General features: G+C 45.5%; 1 protein-coding gene across 3 annotated transcripts; it reads right to left on the bottom strand.

The window, feature by feature from the left end:
• Positions 1-3,527: 3,527 nt before the first annotated feature.
• LOC135257596 (protein LYRIC-like) lies at positions 3,528-16,317 on the bottom strand. Of its 3 annotated transcripts, none has more exons than XM_064340473.1 (13): positions 15,385-16,317; positions 14,082-14,201; positions 13,454-13,538; positions 12,920-13,087; positions 11,060-11,110; positions 10,596-10,766; positions 10,080-10,160; positions 9,520-9,573; positions 9,174-9,292; positions 7,422-7,532; positions 7,101-7,205; positions 6,853-6,979; positions 3,528-5,424 (listed from the first exon to the last, which is right to left on the bottom strand). In XM_064340473.1, the coding sequence occupies exons 1-13, from the start codon at positions 15,727-15,729 to the stop codon at positions 5,357-5,359; spliced, it is 1,605 nt and encodes a 534-aa protein (XP_064196543.1). In that variant the 5' UTR covers positions 15,730-16,317; the 3' UTR covers positions 3,528-5,356. The 3 variants fall into 3 exon arrangements, with proteins under 3 accessions (XP_064196543.1, XP_064196553.1, XP_064196564.1); XM_064340483.1 differs by having other exon boundaries at positions 14,082-14,183; positions 15,385-16,315; XM_064340494.1 differs by lacking the exon at positions 9,520-9,573 and having other exon boundaries at positions 15,385-16,315.
• Positions 16,318-16,364: the final 47 nt, after the last annotated feature.

Raw genomic sequence — 16,364 nt, 5'->3', positions numbered from 1 at the left:
GTGAGCCTGTGATGTAATTCCTCGTTTCGGGAACTAGTCAAATCCAGTCAGCCGAAGCCGCGAAATTAAAATTAACCTACTATTGAATGGTGCTACCAAGTTGATTTTTCATATACTCTTCTAAAAGTGCGCGTTATATGAATATGTGCGCGTCCTTATAATCGAAAGAACTGTCTAGCTGAAACGATTGGAATGTTTTAAAATGTTTTGTCCATTATCGTTTTATTCAGAGCATTCAATTATGCACCTTCGTTTCTTGCTTAACAAAACTCAAGGAGAAATAAAACACATTTAAAAGCGAGGAAAGAGTGAAAACGAAAAAGCAAGGCCAGTGGTGCTATAAGCTAACAATCAGTCAGTCTCCTACAATCAATCAATAACCTATAACGGTAAACTTAAATTGAATAGGTTGATATCTGCTTAGGGTATAATATAGACGTGCGTACTGACAAACAACAAAGAAACAAACAAAACAAAAAAAACATTTTGTGACATGGCTTATTATGGTGCATAATGTCGTTCATTTGGTGAAGATATAGGAAACTATGTTAGGAAATAGCAGAGTTTAGTTTGATATTGTTCACTCATTGCTGATGCATTTAGTAGATAAATGTGCAATTCCCAATTCTCAAAAGCATTTTGTCATTGTCTTTACTAGACGTCCCCATCTTGAAAGTGTAGCGTCATATTACATGTCACCTTCAAAGGGATGATCTTTCAATGCTGGTATGGATTTCATTACCAATAAGACATTCCCTTGGGCGCCACCTAAAGGACGCTGCGATGATAGCAGTGCGTCTGCTCATACGTAGCAAAATAAGCAGGTTATTTAGTTGCTTTCTTTGTTTTCCCTCCTTTAAGTTGCTTTCTTTGTTTTCCCTCCCTTAAGTAACAGGACAAAGTGATCTGTGGATTACTGACTGCCATCTGCCCATATGTATATCCTCTGCAGGCATCACATCACAGTCCAAGCTCCTTTGGAGATACATGAAGTGCATCTTTGCTTAACAATAACATAAATAAAATAACACTTTTTTAAAATTAATATAGCTCTTTTCAGGGTACTAAAAGACCCTTTAAAATACAAACCCTTTATTTCTGCTGTACCAGCCATTGTAAAGCCAGCAACAGCAGCTCGTCAGAAATTGGATAATTATGTGAATTTAGACACATAACCAGCAGACGTGCTGCACAGCTCTCATAGTGAGTTGAAACAGATGAGTCAGTTGTGGCCAGCTGAGAGTCACCTGACACAGTAGGCAGGCCCAACTCAAGGGCCGAGGTGTAATATTCTGAAGTAGCCTTCCTGCCTGCTGCCATATCACAGATCTGATCGACTTGGAAAGGCTCTGCTATATTGCTTTAACCTGTCCCTGCTCTGTAGATCCTGTGAAGGAAAGGACGTGACATAACAGGGCCCTGAAACGTTGTGATGAATGCCTATGTGATGCAGTAACAAGGAAACTGTGCTTGGTAGCCAACTGCCCAATTTCCCAGCAGAAAACTGAGACCCCATGACCTGGGCAGTTCTAATGAAAAATAAATGCAACAGGCCTTATTCGTATTACCTAGAGCAGTGTGATGTTTCAGAAACAGAACTGTGATGGGCAGTACAAGCTTATCATTTCTATCCCAGCTGTTACTAGACTGCTGCCAAAGCTAAGCCTTTCCATCATGTCTAGTAACAAGGATCTGTGATGACCCACTCAGCACAAAATGATTAGGTTTATAGCGAGATGCAAATCCACAGGGCAAACAGGGGAAATTGACGTAAATTGATGTGTGAAAACAATGTAAGCGTTACAGGTCCCTATTGCAGAAAAACAAACAGATGCTGTTATAGACAAGCAGAGTGAATATGCATCTACACAGAGTATTACCTCTCAAAAACTGCTTCTCTAGCAGGATGTTTAAAATGTTTTATTTCCTATTTGAAAAGACAGCTGCAAATTACGCAGTCAGAGTTCTCTGGTTTCAACAGACAGTAATATAAATGAAGAAGTGCTTCAGTGGGGAGCCTCATTTGCAACAGCAGTGGTGTGGATACTGAGGATGCACTGCATCAGTGGTAAAAGCACACAAAAGCTCTGAACAGCTCATATGGGAGATAAATGGTAAATGGACTGCATTGATATAGCGCTTTTATCCAAAGCGCTTTACAATTGATGCCACTCATTCACCAGAGCATTTAGGGGTTAGGTATCTTGCTCAGGGACATTTTGACACCGAACCAGCAACCCTCTAACTGCCAGACAACCGCTCTTACCTCCTGAGCTATGTCACCCCATAGAAATAACTGACAAATATTCAATGAAATGTGACACACGCCAAAACTGGACAGCCTCCAGAGTAACTAAAACTGCCCAGGCCATTTACGTTTGTGAAAGAAAGTTCTCCAACCTTTCAGTCTGGGCTGTCTCCATTTCATACCCACGGGCCAGTGCACAGTTTTAATTTGCCAATCATCTGTCTCTGACTGCCATATTTTACTGCGTTTCTAATGCAAGCCCAATTGAAGCGAACTCCAGCATAACGAGAACTGAATAAGCATGGTACAGGTTAGCGCATTGCAGTAACATTTCTAACATTTTGTAATATCGATCCCATCCCAATGTCAAACATTAAACAGACAAAAAATAACATTATTTAGTTCAGGGGTCTGCAACTATGATTCTGGAGAGCCACAAACTCGGCTGGTTTTTGTTTCCACCTTAAAATCAACACCCAATTGAGATCCAAGAAACCAGGTGAAGTGAGTTGACTGTAAGCAACTGCTCTAATCGATTAACAAAGTGCAGAGTAACAACTAAAAACCAGCAGTGACAGTGGCTCGACAAGGCCTGTTTCAGGATTAATGAGGAGTTAGCTAGATAGCTGCACTGAGTAAAACCTGGAAGCCTCCCAAAACTGGAACATGGACTGAAGTAAAAAGAGCCATTTCAGGTTTTACTCAGGACAGTTATCCAGCTAACTCCGTAATCCTGCTTCATGAAATACCCCCCTGGACCAGGTTTGCAGACCCCTGGGCTAGCTGAAGTCAAATCCATTTCATAAGACTCCAAATAAAGGATTAACAAATTAAAACGTGATCAGGTGCAACACAGGCAACTAAAGACGAAGATTACAGATTACAGTTCCCAAAGGAGCTCAATGAGAATGTGTACGTCATGGAGAGGGTTAAGGAGCACATACAAGGTCAGCCACACAGCCAGGATACCCACATAGCTATATGATGGTTTAAGTATCTCACACTCTGAACAGCGCTGACTTGCAAAGACATTCTGAAAAGCTCACTGGTGCTTTTCACAGGCCCCAAATGAGATTTTACAGCAATGGCTGTGATACGATATTCTAAAAATTGAATTAGTTCTACATGGGTGCGCGTCAGGTGGAATTGTGTATTCGTCTGGCCAGAGAAATGTATGAATATTTGTACCAATATCTCGCACAAGTAATTTTGTTGGACATGCCATGCTGCACACAATGACTAGAAGCCTGTCTAAGCTTGGGCACGCAGGACACCGAGACCAAATGCACTTCAATTTTATTTTCGCTCAAATCACCTCTTTATGTACAAACATTACCACTCTCGTATTTAGTTTGGCATGCAGCCCTGCTTTTTTTTTTTTTACAGAAAAAATAAAAGAAAAAAAAAACATTTTGCAGATTAAGATTCTCCATTTATTTAAACAAACTAATCGTCATTGCATTTAACAATCTTATTAAAAACGCATGATCATACTTGCTTCGCACATTCCAGAGAAAGTGAAAACAAACGAATCGGAAATGTAGCCAGTATTGTAGGATGGTGAAAAGAAAAGAAGGATGTTATCTGATAAGGCAGACCCATATTGAGGATGCAACCACAGGTGACACTGGCACAACCGTAAAAGGTTGTGGCAGTTCCAGAATGATGCATGACGTAACACCTTCCTCGCTCAGACGCCTTGAGAGGGTTTTTTCTCCCCCGTTTCTCAGCTCCCGTGTCTGCATGCGGTTCATTTCACACTCTTGAAAAAAGGCTATTTTACAGAGCGCCGTAGTCCTCACACCACAAAGGTTTACAAATCAAGTTTAAAAAAAGAAGGAAAAAAAGAAAAAAAAACCTGCCCGCTGACTTAGTTTCATGACAGTGCAAAGCGTGTCTACCAGGTTCATGGACAAGTTGTATCAGTGATATAAATTATGTCCGACGTCGAGTTCAGACTGTAACGGTCTCCCCCTCTTAGCGCTGAAAAGACTGTAGAGAGAAGTGCACTCATCCCAACGAACAAAGACATCTACAGCACGCCATACATACTACAGGTTAAGGCAATAGAATTTCATTCCTGATACAGTATTAACGACTCACACGTTTTTAAAGCTGTGTAGACACCCTCACTACAACCTGCCACGTCATATATTGCACTTCAGTCGTTGGTTTCTCGACCATCGGCAACAGGGAATAAACCAGGAATGAACGGGTTAGCGGGAGGAAAGTCATAACCTGCAGCACACCGCACTCACAGAGTTTCAGACAGAGAAAAGGCCTTTATTTCTTTACATATGGCTTGGCCTTTTCCGTTACAAAGAGAGGTTACATCAAAGGAAAGTTTTAAATCAACCAACGAGAGTACCAGGACAGAACCAGCTAGAAATGTTAACATCTAAAAAGGTCAGGTCATAAAGTAGTACAGTAATAAAAATATACCCAAGGGGAGAAATACTCAAGGGCAGGCGGGGTAGAGTGTGATTTATGAACAAAAAAAATCTCTAAAATGAGATATCTCCCATTCGTGGCATTTTTGCTAACTGGCCAGTTACCAAATGCTCAGAACCCTCCGGAACACCCCTATTATCAGGGCTCTCTCAGCTCTGTGAACTCTACCGCTCTCGAGGGCCTGGCTGTTCCACAGCAGCGGCGTCGCCACGGTGACCGCGCGCGGCGCGCTAAAAGCACAGCAGAGGAAAGGTCCGAGGAAGCCGCACACAGCGTGCTCAGCCCGCGGTGTTAAAACCTCACGCCACCCACACCGTTACATTCACCACATTCACTGGAATAAGGAACAAATTTAAACAAAACAATAATCAATAATATTAATAATAATTTAGGGTCTGGTGCCTGCCTACACGTGGGTCTGAAATGTCGAGCGGAGCGGGGCTAACAGTGCACATCGATCGATGCGGTTTGGGGAACCTCCCCTGCTCCACTGGCACGGAGGTCAGGCTCCCAGGGTTTGATTTCTCTCGTTTTCTCGACGTTTAAAAAAGTACAGTCATAATTCGTATAAAATTCTGTACACTCAAATTATTGCATAAACAGGAATTTTTCTCGAAAATCCTTTTGCATATGACTCCTCGGGACTCCAGGGCAAACTCATGTTTCTCTCCTCGCCCTCTTCTTCTTCACTTGCTTTGGAGACTCCCAGTTCTCTTCATGCTTCTCTACAAGGAAAGCAGACGAAAGGTTCAGACGACAGCTTAGTAACAGAGAAAGAGACACTCCAAGAAAATATTACAAATGAAACCATCTTTTCAATGAGTTTCAGGAAAAGCAGCCTTTCACTCTCATCAGTACATCAGACAACTCAAAACAAGGCAAAACAAACTCTCATAACACAGTGACAACGAAAAAAAAATTAACCCAAGACCACAAACATGAAAGTAGACTAACTCGCGAGAAATAAAAGAATTCTTATGTCTGTCAAACAGAAATTTCTTGCAACCACAGCCGCACATGTCACACTGAACCACAGTTCATACCCAAACCCCACTGCCATTTCGCGAGAGTACAGCCAACCACGGTTCTCCTCTGAAACACATGGTGTTGCCAGCCTGGTTCTTTTGACACTGCAGAGCACAGTTAAACTCGCAAAGAGTCAGAGTAAGACCTTTCATATGCAGCTTTGAGATGCAGTCCAGGAGGGCCCAATTGACCAGCAGGGGTCACTAGAGAGCGATGAAATGTGGACAACTTGGAAGTGTGCAATGCGCAAAGGAGCTACCGGCTGCAGGCGGCACTGGCACGGCCTGGATTTGATCCGAGACTGTGGGGCTCCTCTATGCACCAGTGTGGTGCCTTCGCGGAATTAACCACTAATGAGCCATTAAAATCTATTATTGACAAAGAGAATCAGAAGTTCTACTGGACCAAGAAAAACCTGAAAAAGTAGCAAAAGAGCTTTTACAGCTTTTATAAAAAATAAAAGAAAAATTTGAAAAACCATAAGCCAAATGACATAAGTGAAATGAACACTGTGAGCACCATCTGCCTTCTGATTCAGCAGTACGATGGCTGCAGTGACAGGGATGTGACCCCATGTATCCACTCAAGGCAGGAAGCAGCACAACACACCCTTATGGAGTACAGGACTGGGGGGGTGGGGCAGAGTGTGCTGCATCTATTAAAGCGCTCACACATCACAGGGCTAGCACTGCCATTCACACCGAGCCAGTGCACATGTGGAAATAATCACCGGGATCGCCGCCACATCCTCCTCCAATAAAACCGCTAAAACAGCCCACTGCCTGAGGACAAGCAGCAGGGGACCCACAGGCACAGAGTCAAGGCCCTCCAACCCACTCAGGGCTGGCCAATCAGGCTGAAGGAATGGGGGTTCACTGGCCATACAGCAAGAAAGAAGGGGGATTCAGTGCTGACTATAACTGTCGACGGAAGCGGTCTTCAAAAGGACATTTCCAATCCACATTTCCTCAGAAGAGCAATTCTGACGTTCCCCTGCAATCGTTTTACAGCGTGTGCCTCAGTCACAACAAAAACCATGAGCCTTATTGCCACTGGGGAGGGGGGGTGGAGTGTAACCATAGTGATGACCTATGGTTACACTCTGCTGTCTGTTCTGTATTACTCACTCTGTGCAGGGGCGGGCGCGCTGTTCTGCTTGGCAGTCGACTCTGGCTCCGCTAGCCTCTGTGGCACTTGTGTGGAGGGCTTCTGGGATATGCTGTCCGGGGCCCTAGTCGGTCTCTCTGGCCTTGGCTGCACAAAAGCAACGTAAGCGTTAGCATCGGCTCCTGTCAATGTTCGGATGCACTGTGACCGCTCGACTACGGTTAGCACAGAGGGACAAACACAGCAGGGGTCAACCGACCACACAGACCTCTGCAGCAGGAGCTCCAGCCGGGATGGACCGCGCCTTCTCTTTGACGGGCGGATTGGACTCCTGGCTCCCTGCCAAAGTCTCCTTCTCCGGCTCCCCAGAATCCTTCAGACAAGAGTGGGGCACAGGGAAGCATTAGGAGAGCAGCGATGCAGGCAGAATGCTTCAGCAACACACACAGCCATGTCACACTGCGCTTACCGTAGCGACACGCACACACATCAGTTCAGAGGGACTGGTTTTACTACAGCGGCTCTGCGCTCTTAACATGAAAGGGCGGAGCTGCAGATCTGAGATCAGTTCAGAGGGGGCTGCTCTTACTTGGGGAGTGGCGCCTGCGTCATCTTGCTTCTTCTTCTTCTTTTTCTTCTTCTTGGGTTTCCCGCTGTCCCCCGCAGCCCCGTCGCTCTTCTCCTTCTCGTCCTCAGACCCCTGAGGACCCAGACGCAACCCCTCAGATCAGAACGCCGCCTCCCTTCTGACCCCGTCCCACAGACGCACCACAGTGCTGAGCAGACGCACAGAGCAGCTATGCAACCGCATTCGCCATGTTCGAAAGGCTATCTGAACGTTACCTTCAGGAATGAGCTTCTCCAGGTGAGGCACGGCCTTTCAGAGGGATTGTGTGGTTAAAGAAAGTGTCCATATAGGTGGCTTGGCCAAAACTCACACACACTACTGCAATTACCCTCATCTTGTTGACTATATGGGACACCAATATCCACAAACAGCGCAATTGAACCAAGAGAACAAACAGAACCCGTGGACAGGCTTTGAGGTATGCAGTAGTGAGACTGTTGTTTCCCACCTGATGTAATTTCTTATTATCTAAGCATACTTTTACATCTATCTCAGCAACAGCAAGTGAAACTATCTGGCACTCCGAACAGTTTGATGCATTCTAGCATGTTAGTGACCTACAATTTCAGGCACTACTATTGACGTTAAATAATCAATCTCAAACTGTAATGATGTGGAAAACCAATGAATGCTTTATCGAATATATTATACATGGAATAACTACAGCAAGTTACTATTCACAATTTATATGGAATAAACAAAAAGCTTAAAAGTAAAATGCAGATATTCCTCTACATTATAAAATCTCAGATGGGCCACCTAAAGGCAATTCTGAGCCACCTAAGGAAAAATGTAAATTTAAATCTGCTTGGTAGTCGCATTTAAATAAAAGCCAATATTAGATGGTAAATGGACTGCATTTATATAGCGCTTTTATCCAAAGCGCTTTACAATTGATGCCTCTCATTCACCAGAGCAGTTAGGGATTAGGGGTTAGGTGTCTTGCTCAAGGACACTGACATGCCAGGTGGGTTGAACCAGCAACCCTCCGACTGCCAGACAATCGGTCTTACCTCCTGAGCTATGTCGCCCCACGACACAGATGGCTGCAAAAGAGGACTGCGGTGTGATGAAGTGACACTGCAGTCCCAGTAATTATTTCATGACGTTACTAAAAGTTATCCAAAAGAGTGTGTGAGTGTGTGTAATCCTGTTTTTTGTGATACACCCCTCCGCAGCATCTCACATCTCTAAACTCACTCCAGAAGTAATACAAGCAATCTTAATGGTGCCCTGCACTGCACTGCACTGTCCCCGGGCGCTGCACTGTGGCTGCCCACTGCTCCCAAGTAATTAGGATGGGTTAAATGCAAAGGACGCATTTCACTGTCTGTACAAAGCCTTCTTCTTCTTCTTCAAATGATAACATCACAAACTACAGCCAGACTTACACTAGGTTATAATACCTGTCTGTGTGCAGTGTACCAGGTGGATACTGTGCTCATTCACCCAGACATTCTTTTCTCAGAGTGCGTTTGACATTCCATCCATGTTCAATTTCCTTCCTTGCATTCTCCCCATATTAGGTCAAATAATCGTGTCTCTAAAGGTCACGTTTAACTGCTCAATTGTGTAATTACCTGACTGTTTTACAAGTGCTTATAAGGACCCCTAGAGGATAACGATTGAATTCCCTGAAGGTCACATGGTAACAAACTGATGGCCCTAATTATGAGTGATAAAATGGCCGTGTGCTTCGCCTGGGCGACTGACCTTAGCCTCAGGAGCGGGCTCCTTCGGTGGGGCGGGGCGCTCTGGCTGGGGCTCCTCGAAGTTCCCCCACAGCTCTGAGGGGGCGTTCCAGTCAGAGCCAGGGTCTGCCATCATCCCGTCTGCAACAGCACAATTCATAAGAAACGCTGCCACCTAGTGACAGGATCGAGCAGTCACAAGGACCCACTTCATGCAAGAACTCCTCCCCATGGCGATGCGATTTTCTACGGGTCACGTTTAGAACAGCTCGGGATCATAGTCATACATAGAGTCCGTAACTTCTGTTCTGGATTAGCACCAAGATGTTTTGGTATTTGCATGGGTACAGTGTTAAAAAGGGTCTTACTCAGGCCAGACCATTCGTCATCCACCTTGGGCAGAGTGTCACACTGCGGTTCTCCTGAAACCCAAACAGACAGGCCCCAATCCTCAACAGTGTGCCAAACTACCTGCACAATCACAGCTGAGGCAAAGCACTTAAAGACCAATGCCGTTTTCACAGATATACATATTCCCATTTCTCAATCATTTCACATTCTTGAGGCATCCTAGAATAGAATATTTTTAAAAATCCCTTCATCATACATGCATTTATGCTGTTTTTCTGTCTGAATAAACAGCGCCCTCTGTGGTGCAAAAAAACACAACACGTTTCAATAGACCGCATTCACATGCTAAGCAAAAGCCCACATTCAGGGTTCAGATTGTGATTGTTATGCACTTACGTGGCTGGACATTTGCTCAGGCAATTAAAGTTGTGCAATTCAGGCGGTGCCCCACTGTGACCTTCGACCCCACTATCTTTTGATTATCAACCCGGTTAAACGACCAGTATTTCAGCCACCTCGCCCAAGCTACTTTTAAAATCGAAACTACTATAAAAAAATGTTAGATGTCAGACATTACCTGTGGGTTTTAATCCCAACGGGGTGAAGGAGGCCGGGCTCCGGTCCGTCTTCCTCCTCCTGTCTCCCCCACTCCACGACCCTAATAAAGACCAGCCCCGTTACCATGGCGCCCCCTGCCAAACACCGCCAGCCAAAAGCGCAGCGACGGGCACTTTCACAGCTGCAGTTAGCACTGCACCCGCCGCGCTGGCTGCCAGCTCTATTGCAGACACTCATCTGCGCGGAGCTGCAACTGGACACGAGCGCTGGCCGAGGGTCTCCGTCCGGGAGCCGCGCCAACGCGCGACCGCACCGGCCTGGGGATGCGTTAATCACAGACCGCCGGGCGGACCACAAAAAAAAGGCTTTCTGTTACAGGTAGGACTTTCATCAATTACACTGGCTTCAGATTCAGTGCAGAAAGTCTGACGCGCATTGCGTCAGAAAGCATCTCGACGTGGTTTCATAAATCTGTGCTGGGGCGCGGTGCGAGCGCGGCTGAGCCGGAATGGCTCCGCGGGAGCGGTCGCCGTACCTTCCATCTCCTGGCTCCAGGCGGTGGCCTCGACGCCCCGGCGGCCGGCCGCTTTGGGGACGGGGCTCCAGTTCTCGGCGTCGGGGGCGAGCGTCTGGGCCGGGAGCTTCATGGCCTTGTCGTTCCAGCCCCCGCCGTTCAGCGCCGCCGGCTCGCTCCAGCTGGCCGACACTGAGGGGAAAACGGCCCCAACGGGACGCCACAAGAGCCAAAGGGCATCGGTCACAGGCCTTCCCCAGGGCTCATAATGCACAAGACTCACTCAGCACCACCCAAAGCCAGCGCCCAACAAGGTCACTTTGACAATGGACAATTTTGTCAATTCAGGAATTTAATTTCATCGATCAATCAGCTTTCCAATTTCAGGAAACTGAAATGGAACCTAAACTGGGTGCTGATCTTCTGTTGGATGCCTTGCCACTTAAACAGTGTGCCTTGTCTCTGGTGGTTCTGTGGAACGGTACCTTGGGATATGACGGCTTCTCCCTTCCCGGCCTTAGAGCGTTGGGCTTCTCCTGGGGGGAGATGGGAGAGAGAGTGTGAGAGAAACAGCACTGCTGCAGTTCAGACTGTCCCAGTTAGTCCTTTTAACAGACCAATCTGGGAGCATATTCATCAAGCATCTTAGGGCGACATAGCTCAGGAGGTAAGAGCGGTCGTCTGGCAGTCGGAGGGTTTCCAGTTTGATCCCCCGCCCTGGGCGTGTTGAAGTGCCCCTGAGCAAGACACCTAACCCCAAATTACCAACGAGCTGATTGGTACCTTGCATAGCAGCCGTTCACCGTTGGTGTGAGTGTGCGAGTGAATGGGTGAATGAGTGGCATCAATTGTAAAGCGCTTTGGATAAAAGCGCTATATAAATGCAGTCCATTTACCATTTACCATCTTAGAGCAGGAGACCTGATCTAGGATCAGTTTGGCCTTTTAGCTCACAATGGCTGAGGTTAATATGTGCACAGGGGAAACCTGATCTGAGATAACCACTCCTATTCAGAGCTGTCCCGTTTACGAGCGTGGGCCCGGTCCTTTTGCCTAGACTCAAAACCAGACGGCCGAAAACTGCGCTGGGCTGGGCAGTACGGTAACACAGTGCAAGAATCGCCAAAATGAAATCAAGAACAAAATGAGCTTCAGACATACAGTCACATTTATAGTTACATCTAAGGTCAAAAGTGGGCAATGTTCTGCCTCTGTACATGACACAACAAGATCAAAATGGATAAAAATAAGAAGTGAAACACAGGTATAAAAAGCCAGTTGTTGTGAGGTCGCATCTGGAAAATAAAGTTTATGCTACAGGTTTAAATTATACACAAGAGTGCTGCATTATTTTTGCACGTTAAAGGGAATTTTATCCTCTGCCATTTTAGCATCTCACCAGCTAACTGAGCCTAGCGGCAGGGTTACCCAGACAAGCTCCCCTGAGGTACAGAGCTGCGCATGGCAACAGGACCCCCCCAAAGGTCACATGGTCTCAGGTGCCTTAATATATAAGAGTCAGACAACAGGAGGGACTGGGACCACACAGGGACGCTTTCTGGGAAGTGCCCTACTGCATTGTGCCAAATTAGCATTCTGCTCAGCTGTTATGGGCTAATGAGACAGTGTGACAAATATAAAGGCAAAGATGAACTTTAACAATTAGAGAAAAGGATAATCAACCGGAACAGGGTGTTCTGACTCTGCTGCCATAGTGACGAGTCGAGGCCCAGAGGCAGAAGACTATGCAAACAGAAGGCGCCTTGAGAGAAGTACAGGGCTGGCATGGCCACAGAGCGCTCTTCCGCGAAACTCGAGTTCCTATGCTCACAAGAGCCTCAGGCGACAGCAACAGCGCAAACACACTGGACACAAGACTGCTCCAGTAAAAAGAATGACTCGCAGCATGTATAGCTTAGAGGTCGTCACAATGCCAATTTTAATTTATTCATTTATTTTGCAAAAACATTTATTCCTAATTGTATGTTTCTCCAAATGTGGAATGCCCAATCATTATGGCCCATTCCATGGCAGTGTGCTCCTATACATTCATTTGGGAGAGCACAGACAAGTATGCACATCTTCCAAAGCATGTATAGTACTCAGCCAGTGTTTTTCTCCCTCTGCAGACCACCATCTGTGGCAAACAACCATTGCCCTCAAGTAAGCCATTACCCAGCAACTGCACTTTAGTGTATAACCTGAACAAACGGCCTACTCATAGCCCAGCACTAAAGCACATGTGTGTGCATATGCGTGAGAGGGGTGAACAAACAGTAACCAAATGTTTGTTGACACGCTTCTAATGATGTGGTGCTGTGATCCAGGCTCCATAAGACCCTAACCTTTGCTCTTCCTCTGAATCGCGGGTACAGAAACTGTGAGTCTGGGCTGCTCCACGGGGGCGCTGGCGGGGGGGTCCCCCCCTCCCAGGCTCCCAGAATCCTCAGGCTGCTTGTCCTTCTTCCGCTGCTGTCGCTTCTCCCGGTTGCTGACCTTAGTTTCCCAGTTGCCTGAGAGACAACATGGGATTAAATGGAATAACGGGCTGCATGTTCATAGGCACAGTTTAACAATTCACTGAAGGCACATGAGGGCAATGAACTTCAGCTAGATTGGTCCAAAAATGTCATGAAAATTGATCATGATAGATTTTGAATTTACAGCATGTATGATAAACTAATTTTGCTGGCTGCATCAACTGACACGGTTTGAGCGCTCAGCCACAAAATGGCTGCCATGCACCACCAAAATGGCACACAATGGTGGTTAAGGGGAATTCCCCTTTGCAGTAAAGAACTGAGACACTATGAAAGGTGCTATAAATACCAGGAACTAAATAACTAACTAAAATAAATGTGTGAAGCCTCATACAGTACCTTCATCTGGCTCTTTGCCATCAGTAGAGGTGTTGGTCTTTGTTTGCTTCACCTCTGTTTTGGGTTTCTTCTTGTTCTTCTTTGACTGGGGAGACAGTTAAATTGCAAAGCTTCATTTCTGAGACTTACTACTTACTTGAAATGCCGATAAATCATTATGACTGTTCAAGACCCTGACATACAGAAAGAAAACACTCAAGGTGCTATATTAAAATACACCGCTCAATTTAGAACACACAAAAATTTAGGCTCTGCTAATGGTAGCAAATGTGGAATCATGATCATTATAGTGGTGCCAGCGCCCAAATGAAGTTTGGACTGGGGCAGTTGGCACTGAATACAGAGGGAAACCACATTAGACATCAGTCCAAGCGGGGAACCCTCTCCACAGTGCCAGCACGAGGCCAGGACTTGCTGCATCTGCATGCTTGGATGGCAACCTGACACTGCCAGCTGGCCCTTCCAAATCACTGTCCTTTCAGGGGGTTGTAGGAAGGAGTATGACACTATGGGTCATAGTATCCAAGCTCGTCTAGTGTGGAACAAGATATACATTTTCTCTGGAATAGTGCCTACACAGCTAACACCACCTGCTTAGTACTGGTCTTCAACTGTGTAAAACTCAAACCTTCTCAGTCTTGACCTCAGCAGGAAATGGTTTCAGATTTTCTTCGGCACCCTTGGCGTCTTCCTGCAGGTCCACCACAGTGCGACCGTTAGGTTGTGCTTTCTGTTGGATGATTGATGACTGGTAATTGCACAGAAGGTTGGAATGAAATTACAATACAATATTTGTTGCATGAGCAGCTCTGTGGTGCACTTGGGGGGGGGGGGGGGGGGGTCAAATAATGAACATTTACGCAATTAAAAATATACAGTTCCATCATTCACGAAGGAGCATAATTAATTTCTCTCGCAATAGCCATGATGATTATGTTCCAACAACACTACCGAGAAAACCAAAGTATTGAATAATGGTGTGCGAACCGGTGCAGCTGGTTAGCAATCAATGGTAACGCTTCCGTGAAATGTTCAGCTTGGAAGCAAACGTTAATTAGTTGATGCCAAGTTAGCCCAGCTCACTTCCGCAAAATGGTAAAACCGACAGTACTACCCTAAGGTCGAGTAAATAAATAAGCACAGCTCTAGGCTATGATGCGTTCAAAGTTAAGTGGGTAACCAACATCGTACATGCAATCAATACAGCTAGCTAGCTACCAAACAAACTTATAATATATGAATACAGCTACGAAGACGAAGAGTGAAGCAAAAGTCGTGCAGCCCCTTCTCTACCCACGTCAGGTCTAGCCAATTCTGTCATGTAACGTTAGCTAGCTAACTATCGACACATGACTTTTTACTAGGATTAGCCCGATCATGCCACGTTTTCTAAGCACATATAAACTTTAACTTCCATACAGGCAGCAAAATATAAATCATAACCTCATCGATCAACTTTATTTATAAATTAGCTAGCAATTTATACAAAAACGTTTTCATCCAGACATCTCTAGTACTGCTAGATGCCTAGCACCCAGGCAATTAAATGCTGACCACCGTTACGTTATGTCCCCCACGTTACCGTTTGTTCCAGCTATTCTAGCAAGCTATTAGATATCTAGCGATAGCGATCTGGTCGTTCTTCCCGAAGTCGCAAGTATGCAAGCTATTCTAACCTGTAAATGAAAACTTAAGTGCGAAAGTGAAAGCAGACGGACAGTTTATTTTAAAACTTAAAAACTAAATCGATAATACGGCTCTAAGCGGCTGGCATAAGTTTGTTATATAGCTCGCTATCTAGCTAGTCTAATAGAATATTTTAACAGTTACCGAATTGAGATGACGTTAGCATATCTAACGTTACAATCATGTATTGGTATCCGAATAGCCAAATAAGCGAATCAGCTAGTAAGCTAAAGTGGGATATTCACCTTCTCAGCAGGTTTCTTTTTGTTCTTTTTCTTCTGTTCTTCAGTTTTGACAGCTTTGGTCACAGAGGCCTTCGTGCTTTCGTTACTCTCCTCAGTAGTTCTGACCGATTGCTTCTTTCCACCGAATATGCCACCACAGGCCGCGACCCAGAACACCACGATGACAAGCAGCCCAAGGAAGGCGGTTAAGAGGATAACCCATGTTGGGTAAAGCTCGGGCTTCAGACCCACATCAACGCCGAGCTCGGAGCGGAGCAGGCCGAGGCCGGTGGACAGCAGCTCCCTCAGACGATCTGATAGTACCTCGGCCTGCTGAGTTGCTAGGTCCTGCCAGGCCGCTGCCATCTTTACACTGAGCAACTAACACAGCTAACGTTACGGACTAGCACGTTAGGAGAAGGAACCCAGTGGGGGAGGCTCACTTTGATAGTATCATCTTCAACAACAGGGGAATAAATATCACAGATAGCTAGCCAGCTATATGGCTAACTCACAAGCTACGAAATACAAACGTTGACTATAATTGCTAGGAAGCTAAATTTGTACTTTCCATTCGCCGACGGCTGCCGATGTTCTCTGTTAAACGTTTTTCAAAAGTTGTTCTGTTACGTTGTCTAAGTACACAGAAAATGTAAGCTTACGATGAGAAAAAGCAGTTCCTCGTCGACATCACCTCATACAACAAGAACAGCGAATCAAAATACCTGCAAACCAAAAGACGCCTGCTTGAAGATTAGTGCAACGTCACCATTAAAATGGGATGTAACGTTCGGTTGATACAGTTGCTAGCTTGCTAGCACAAGCAAGCTCAACACGTTAGATAGATCTAAAGAGACCTTGGTTGATATCTGAACGAATGAGCATGCCACGAGTAGGCTACTCTATTAAGTTATTATCGGTACCTACAATAATTTGTGTAGACTAGTCTAGTACATTCAAAATTTGTTTGTAACCACAGCTAATGTTCATCCACAAAAACG

This window comes from Anguilla rostrata, chromosome 1, assembly GCF_018555375.3.
Source record: "Anguilla rostrata isolate EN2019 chromosome 1, ASM1855537v3, whole genome shotgun sequence".
In the NCBI taxonomy this organism is placed as follows: Eukaryota; Metazoa; Chordata; class Actinopteri; order Anguilliformes; family Anguillidae; genus Anguilla; species Anguilla rostrata.
The sequence above is the reverse complement of the archived record's forward strand: the minus strand, read 5'-3'. Positions and strand labels throughout refer to the sequence as shown.

What these genes read in the sequence shown, in the direction of transcription:
- LOC135257596 (XM_064340473.1), bottom strand. Translation starts at nt 15,729, where the DNA reads ATGGCAGCGGCCTGGCAGGACCTAGCAACTCAGCAGGCCGAGGTACTA. An exon ending in AGAAGCCGTCATATCCCAAG is followed by an intron (nt 10,767 to 11,059) that starts GTACCGTTCCAC and finishes TTTTCCCCTCAG; the next exon opens with TGTCGGCCAGCTGGAGCGAG. An exon ending in TGACGAATGGTCTGGCCTGA is followed by an intron (nt 9,293 to 9,519) that starts GTAAGACCCTTT and finishes GTGCTGTTGCAG; the next exon opens with ACGGGATGATGGCAGACCCT.